Below are 8570 nucleotides of genomic sequence, written 5' to 3'. Positions count from 1 at the left end.
TATTTTGATGTGAGATATATTACATAAATTATAAAAAATTTGTTTTTTTTTAATTGACGTTTTGTGGGTATTTTTTACTTTCTACAATCAACAACATTGACATAATTTCATATTTCAAAACTCCTTTGACATCTGTCGAAGAAGTTGAGAAATAAATAATCAAAAAGAATAAATGAAAATATCTTTGAATTGTTTGTCAATTTCTGAAGACGGAGGCAGATTTTGGCCTCCGAAGCGTGAAGATAAGTATTGTATTATTGCTTAGCAATTTTTTTGATAGGCAAAATTGTTAAATACGATAAGTAACTGATAAGTAGAACATTTTTCTTTGTAAAAAATACTTTGATTTTACGCAGTAACTTATCGGGGTAAACTGAAAAGTTTGCCCTTTCTACACTTGTATACATTTCTCCATTATAATTTTTAAATTTTTTCAGATTGTGGAAGGTAAAAATACCCAAAAAAGGTCGATGAAAAACTGATTTTCCTCCACAAAAAATGACTTTTGGGTGAATATTTAAAAAATTTGAACAACAAAGTCAAAACTGTTTCATTATCAATTACATTTTTCAACCCTCATAATATTTACGAAATAGAAGCAACAATTTTCTTGGTCTTCAGAAAGAGAGATACTATGAATTTCAAAACTTTAAGGGTAATTGCATCCTCTAAGAGGGTGATAAGATATTTTTATCTAACTTAATATAATCCGATAAATTTGTGATCCAACACCAGACTCAGAATATTTTACAACTAACTGTTGACTTGAATTTTCATAAGAATTCTTCCGAACTTTCAATGATCTTTCAGGAATGTACGACGTTACCCAAAATTCTGAATTCACATTTCCTAAAAAGGCCTTATATACTACCAACAAATGTCCAGATTGAAATGAGACCATTTGATTTTGTAAATTTTTTGTATATATTTTTATTGCTCATCCGCAATGTGTCTTGTGGGCAAATATCTACATTTTACGATAAAATGAAAAGTCACAAGGCAGACATAGACTATGACTACACTCGAGGTCTCACTCTGCCTTTTCCTGAGTTAGTGACACGCGGTGAGGGTTTTGTGACTTGACGGCGGAGTCTCGATTTGCCTACTACCCAGGTCTCGTCGCTGGTCTCTCTAAGGGACTCAACCTACCTACTCCAAAGCCTATTTTGTTCAAGAACATCTTATCCTTCATTCACAACTTGCTCATTTTGATCTTCAAAGGTGAATACCAGTAGTATGCCGTTTATTTTTTAAATGTCTTTCTTCATGTTACTCAAGGATTAAAAACAGTAGCAAATAATTTTTAACTATTTTTACCAAAAGGAAACTCAAAACGTTCATTTTTATCTAAAAAATGATCCAATAACCATCACTTCAGGTGGGGGAAGTTTCAAATTTTTTGATATACTGTTCAAAGATAATAAATTGAGGAACCAGGAAATGGAATTGAAAACCCTTGAAATCCTTCACATTTAGGATTATATTGATCACTTTAATGAAATGAATAAAAACACTTTCGTCTAATCACCACTTGTTAATTTTATTTATACGACCGGTTTCGGGTTTAACCGCATTATCAAGTATAAAACTAAAATGTGAAATTTCAAAGGTAGTTAAAAGAACCAGGGTACCAACTTTAAAATTCAACACTGAAGATCATAGCTGTTATTAAACTTATAAATTCAAGAGTGGAAACCTACATAAATTGAGTTGCTCGTTTAGGGGTATATATTTCTGGTTTTTAATTGATTTGTACCATAATTGACTTTTGAAATATTCAAATCTAAAAAATTAAGCTACTTGTTTTGTTAGATTTCTACGGTGAATTCAATTTTGTTATGCAGACTATTGAGAGAGTTTACAAATTGAATAATCCGTCTGTTTGTACCATCAAAACCAACCAGTACATTTTCAATTCAATATCTACCGAAAAAACACTTTCACAGACTGTACAATTCCCTTTGACTCTTTCAGTCCACTCTCACATAAGTTATCCGCAATAAATCCATGATACACAGAGCTTTTGCAATCCCTTTGCCTGAAAAGATGAACTAAAAACAATTAAGCAAATTGTAGTAAAACTCATAAAACACTTTAAAGTAAATTATACCCAAACTGCAGAGAACACAATATAGTTACATATAGTAGCATCAACTACTCAGGTAAACTTTCGAAATAACAACAGCTTTCATTAGGAACAATAATTTAGGCAGAACTCTGTTTAATGCAAAACCCAAACGAGATGAAAAAATCAGGTATATATAGAAAAGAGTGTGGCGAATGCTCTGCAGTATATATAGGCCAAACCGGTAGAAATTTCGACGTAAGGCTCCGTGAATACGTCTGTTTGGACAAAAAATCTATGTTAAGTTCTCGGATAACCCCACTATATTTAGTGGGGTTATCCGAGATATTTATATTTGTTTGAGTGACAGTACGGATGTAAAAACGTACGAGCCGGTGATGCTATTGAGTATCCAGAAATCAGAGTGCCGATTTACGTGTGCTCCTTTATACCCACAAAGCAATCAACCCCTTACAGACCACTATTCGCTGCTGATTGGTGCAGCCTCACCTCACCTGCAGAGTAAGAGCAGGTGAGGTGAAAACCTTTGACGATTTGATCCGACATTTTGGGGATACATGCCAAACTCAATCGATTCCGCAACATTTTGGTCCTTCGAGCCGGATATAATTTTGATATATGCTCTATAATCTCATTCACTCTTGTTCGTCAGTAAACATTGGAATTTATTCATATTAACACGTGAATATAATTGCCACTGGCCACTCTCGCTACGTTTTTATTTTGAAATTGTTTCAGTCAAAACAATTTCAATCTACAATGTATGAACATCTTCAAGACTCAAAACACAAAATAAGTATAGATAACCTCAAAATTCTACACATATGCAATAAAGGGAACAAACTGAATTTGTTGGAAGCCATGGAAATTAACAAACGAGCAACTCGATTTATGTAGGTCTTCACTCTTGAATTTTTGTGTTTAACAACCCCTATAATTTTCACTGTTGAATTTCAAAGTTGGCACCCTGGTTCGTTCAACTTCAATCACACAGATTATATTGACATTGAATTGAACCGCGAAGATTAAAAATATCCTTCGAAATTGTTAGCCTCTGAAAATGAAATCGATGTGTTCCTGATTCATCGAATTCCTTCCTGGAAGATATCAGAGATATCAATGGTAAGAAGTTTTCAAATTGGCACTCTGTAAATTACAACCGATCTTTCTGTCGGGATATGTGGACATGGGCCTTCCACTATTCCATTTTGCAGCTCGCCCCCTAAACTCGTGGGAGCGTATAAAAACCCACCCAACAACTTCTTGAAGACTTTCTTCGACAACCAAACCCACTCTTTCACTCTCTCGGTAAGAACGACATCATGTACCTGTGCAGCACGCAGTGATGTGGTTGTGTCTTTAACAATCTCTTGTGGTTATTGTTGAATTGTGTGTGTCTCTCATAATTGGATTACACTCCGTTAGGATGGTGAGTAACTGTGAGAATGTTTATCGGCATTGTTGTCTGCAGATCAAAAAATGTGGGAAAAAATACGTGTTTCTGAATTTAGGTGCATTTCTTTTTGAATTTTGGTAATTAGATACCATTCGCTTTCACATATTCATTCAACACTTCCGCTGCCAAGATATGTACGCCAATTAAAAGGAGAAACGGGTTTAATATGTGGGTGAATTTAGTTATTATACTTCAAGAGAAAAATAAAGATGATTTTAAGACGTTTCAGAATTTGAATCTATAGTTCCTGGTAATATAATTTAATGGGAGAAGATAAAATCTTTGAATTGTTCTTCAATCGATATCTATACAGTCTTCTCCCTTCGAGAAAAATAATGACAATTATAAAACGTCCCTAATGCAATATTGTATTTTTTCATTAATATTAACACTTGAGGCTTAAGTTTACTTTTGGAATGAAGTTGATGATCTATTGCTATTTTAACAATTTCCATTTTGTCCCCTTCAAAATGGTCTCTCTCAAAAATAACACACTCATACCAGCATTTTTTCAATTCTTGAAGCAGTTCCCATATGCACTTTTTGGTATTTCCTTGAGCTCTCCCAGCGATTCGATTTTCATCTACTCAATCGTCAGTAAAAAGTTACAGGGTGCCAAATCTTGTGAATAAGATAAGATAAGATATTTATTGACCTTCAAAAATTACAAAAATGTTTATGAGATGAAATCACAACATAATTGTGTAGGTACGTCAAGACTGAGGCGTAGTATAAAATTTGTAAAGCTATGTAGAAATAGAAGTAGTGAATTCTTTAAAAGTGGGATAATCCTAGAAACTGGGCGTTGTGTTAGGTAGAACGTTAAATAGACAGTACTAAATATTAAGTCCATATTTGGCAGAAAACATCTTCAATACCATAAAGTTGATTTACAAGAAGTGATTTTTTTTAATAGTGTTTAAATTTTTTTGTAGTGAATGTCTTCCAATCCACCGGTATAATATTATATAGTTTAATTGGCAGATAGTCAGTCTGCTTCATTGTTTTAGTGTAGTTCACTCGAGGTAGTCTATACAATTCCTTGTTGCGGATATTGTACTCGTGAATTTCAAACCCCGTAGTGTTCGCATTTTTTTGTGTATCCACAATATATATATATATATATATATATATATATATATATATATATATATATATATATATATATATATATATATATATATATATATATATATATATATATATATATATACATGGAAGTGTTAAAATTTGCATTTTGATGAACAATGGTTTGGCATGTTCCCTTGGTCCAGCCTTAGCCATAGTTCTAACATTTTTTTTTGATTTATCAATAACTGGTGGCACGCTGAGCTTGTGCCCCATAATAAAACCCCATAGATTAAGTGGCAGGGAACCATACCGCAGTATAAAGTTTTCAGCACTTCAACTGATAATATTTCTCTGAGATTTCTAAATGAAAATTGACTTCTGGACAACTTTTTTTGCAATTCCTGGACGTATTCTTTCCAGTTCAGGTTGGAATCTATGTGAAATCCTAGTATTTTGACAGATGAATCATGTATTGTGCTTCACCTCGTGACATTGTCTCACCTAACATTCTATTGATCTCTTCTAAATTAAGAAAGTTGAGTCGTCTGCGTACATAAATACATCTGCGATGTCTAAGAAGGTAGGCAGATCATTCTTATAGATTATATACGACAGTGGCCCCAGGACTGAACCCTGAAGCACACCATGTTGAATTACCCTGGTTCGAACTAGTTTTTATCTCGATTTCGATAAATTGCTAGTAGGATCCTAATGAAACACATCCCACAAATCAAGAGTAGCCCGAACTTCTGGGATACATGAAACTGGTAAATCCCAATCTATTCACTTACAAAGGTCAAAAGTGCCAAAGTGGACTACTTTGTGTACGTTGAAGGAATGCCAATGGAGAAAGGCACCAGTTAGAAGCAGTTTCACAACTAAAATTGAAAACGCCTTCATCACTTCTTAGAAATGCAATGGTTGAGAAATCAATATAGCATACATAGTGACTGACTCTGTCATATGATCAGTGTTTACGCGATGTAAGTAAAGTGTATGTTGTCATAATTGGACCAGTTCATTGCAAAAATTAGGGTGGATTCATGCACCCAGATTTGAGTCTAAAGTTTTGAATCGTAGGAAATCGTAAGTACTCAATCAGCAATTTTCAGTGCATCCAACATCCATGCACTGGCGGAGATATCATCTTATGAATGTTCACCCATGAAATCTATGTGCATGAGTTGTGACTTTTTAGTAGTAACAAATGGAGAACATGAATTTTCAAGACTTTAAACTTGCGATATACGACTCCTTGTATGAATCCTTCCTTAGAGATCAAAAAACCAATTCAAAGCAACTCAGTTACTAATTAATGAACAACTCTCATGAATTCAACCGGAAATTTTTCGCTAGTTGCTACTCAAGCAGTAATTGACATACGACGAGATTGTAGATAGAAAAAGATGAAATTGAATTCATATAATCGGTATACTTCATCTCCTTTTGATGAAATGAGCGCCTAGAAAGATGTACTTCTGGGAGCAATGTTTGGAATGCTAGAGGTTCCATGACCTACCTTTCAGTTACTATTAGGTTCTTGTGATGCACTGTTTGGAACATTTGGTGTAGTAATAAATATTACTGGAGTTTTATCCCAACACCAAACCGCTATTTCAACACCTCGACACGTGTTTCGATCACCAAGGGGTCATCTTCGAGAGGAAGATTGAACAGTTTGATCTTCCTCTTGTAGATGATCACTCGGATTGTTTCAAAAGTTTTGTCCGTTTTCATGAGTTTACTTGAAACTGTAGTACTTATTCAATTTAATCGAAATAAGCGCCATTTGATCAGTGCTCGTAACACAAGTCGATTGAATTTGTCAGCATAACAATAAGGTGCTCGGGAATTGATCAACTCGACGAAGACCGTTTTTACCTAGTCCAGTAACAATGGTCTTTCCTGGTGGGTTTTCGCCTTAGAGAAGTGCCTAAGTGGCTCATCAGTGTCCAACCACTGTCTGAAACGTCTCCTGTTATCATAGAGGATCCACTTTTCATCACAGGTGACGATCCGATTCAAGAAAGGATCATTTTGGTTGCACGAAAGCAATGAAAAACAGACCTCGAAACGTGACAATTTATATTGATGGTTCAGATCGTTGGACACCCACTTTTCGAACTCTTTGACCTTTCCAATATGTTTTAAACCATTAAAATCCACATGGGAACTAAAGCCCAGTTTTTCCGCCATTTCACGCACCGTTTGTAATGGGTCAGGCTCCACCAGGGTTCTCAAACCACTTTAATCATTGTTCATGTGGAGGCTACAAAATAACCAAGAATATAATGATTCCATTTGCATCATTTGGCTACCAAGTCACGTTTGTTCTAGTTGTCGTTGCTTTTCAGATTTGAACTGAAGTTTCGGCATTGTTTTGAATTTCTGTCGTAGAAGTCAAATCCGGAAGGTAGTAAGTGGATAGGCGACAGGTCGTCGCATTTTCTAAAACCAAATCTAAAGCATATAAATGAATGTTCATTATTCGTTCATCATCATGACGTGATGAACTTTTGGCTTTATATTGTAAAATTATTCCAAATTGAATGTCAAAACTGGTGGAAGAAATGAAGAGGTGCTTCAGTAAATTTTTTAATGGCAACAAACCAAGATTCCAAACAGTACCAAAATATAGTAATGTAGTGAATTGTTCAAAAAGGAGGTGAATGATCAAATTTCGCGGGCTATGTGCATTCTATGTCACTATTTTCCGGGTTTGAAGGCCTTCATACCCGAAAAATAGTGACATCGGGTTTGAAACCATTTTACGTACATTCGATTAGCGATTTTTTATTTTATATATTGGTACACTCGTCTCGAAGATATGCCCACAGTTTCAGCTGTTAAGCATATCTAGTGTGTTGGTGAGAAGCATAAAAATTAGAAGTATTTTGCTTGTTCGGTGATTTTCTGCTATAGAATTTCCAAAGAATTCGCATCAAATTTTGTGAGAACAATTGCATTAAGTGTTCAAAAACCCTTGAAATGATAACAGTGGCATACAGTGATTGCACTCTGAGCCAGAAGAATGTTAACAAATGGTAGACGCTTTTCACAGAAGGTCGAGAATATGTGAATGATGCCGATCGCCCTCTAGACGCCCCAGCACATCAACAACCGATGAAAATGTTGAGATAGTGAAGAAAATTGTTATGGAGAATTGTCGAATCACTAGTAGATAAGTTGCTGAGGATGTCGGCATATCGTTTGACTTATGCCATCTATTTTTTTTTTGAAAATTGTTGGTATGAAGCCGTCTTATGCTCATTACATCGAATGCAAGGCACTTGGTATACTACTATTCAACAAAAACGAAATAATTACTCATTACTCTAATTGCCTGCATATATTTTCGAAATCAAATTTTCTGATTAACCGACCAACAGATAGACACATTTCGGGGTACTTGTCCCATCATCAGTACGGGCATGTGAACCGTCTTAGTATCACAACCAAACAAATATAATTCCAGCTAGTCATGAAGTCTTTTTCTGCAGTTGATTCAGTGGGATGTCATCTGTCCTTTATAGATATTCAATTCGAACTGGCTTAAATATACTGCTTTCATTTGTGAACATCAAAAGAGATTTATAAATAATGAACGAAAAATATAGATCAATATTTTTGTGGGCGCCCAACTTCACCTATACTCCCATACTCATTTCACTTTCATTGTTAGATTTTATTGTCATTGTATAACTCTTTGATCTAAACGTGTACATAACACCCTTTCATATATACATATCTGCACTTTCATTACATTTATTATTATTATTTTCATTTCATTATTACATTTTATAGACCAGACTAATGTTTTAATAGCATACCTATGCACAAGGTTCCACCTTTTATGGGTTTTCTTTGCTATTATTGTTACTCACTCTGTTGTACATCTAAATACTATGTAATGTTGAGCAAATAAAATATTATTATTATTATACAATCTCATTTGAA

The 8570-nt window shown here is 34.5% G+C and overlaps 1 protein-coding gene across 1 annotated transcript in view; it reads left to right on the top strand.

The window, feature by feature from the left end:
- The first annotated feature begins 3373 nt into the window (after nt 1–3373).
- The window catches only part of LOC111511277 (uncharacterized), a 43417-nt gene continuing 38220 nt past the window's right edge, over nt 3374–8570 (top strand). The window contains exon 1 of the mRNA XM_074171271.1: nt 3374–3515. Coding sequence (XP_074027372.1) covers nt 3513–3515 — 3 coding nt within the window. The 5' untranslated portion in view covers nt 3374–3512. The remainder of the gene's footprint in view (nt 3516–8570) is intronic.

Source organism: Leptinotarsa decemlineata, unplaced genomic scaffold, assembly GCF_025532065.1.
Source record: "Leptinotarsa decemlineata unplaced genomic scaffold, Ldec_3_MD MMD2_tig00000010_RagTag_RagTag, whole genome shotgun sequence".
NCBI lineage: Eukaryota > Metazoa > Arthropoda > Insecta > Coleoptera > Chrysomelidae > Leptinotarsa > Leptinotarsa decemlineata.
This window is presented reverse-complemented; position numbering and strand designations above follow the sequence as displayed.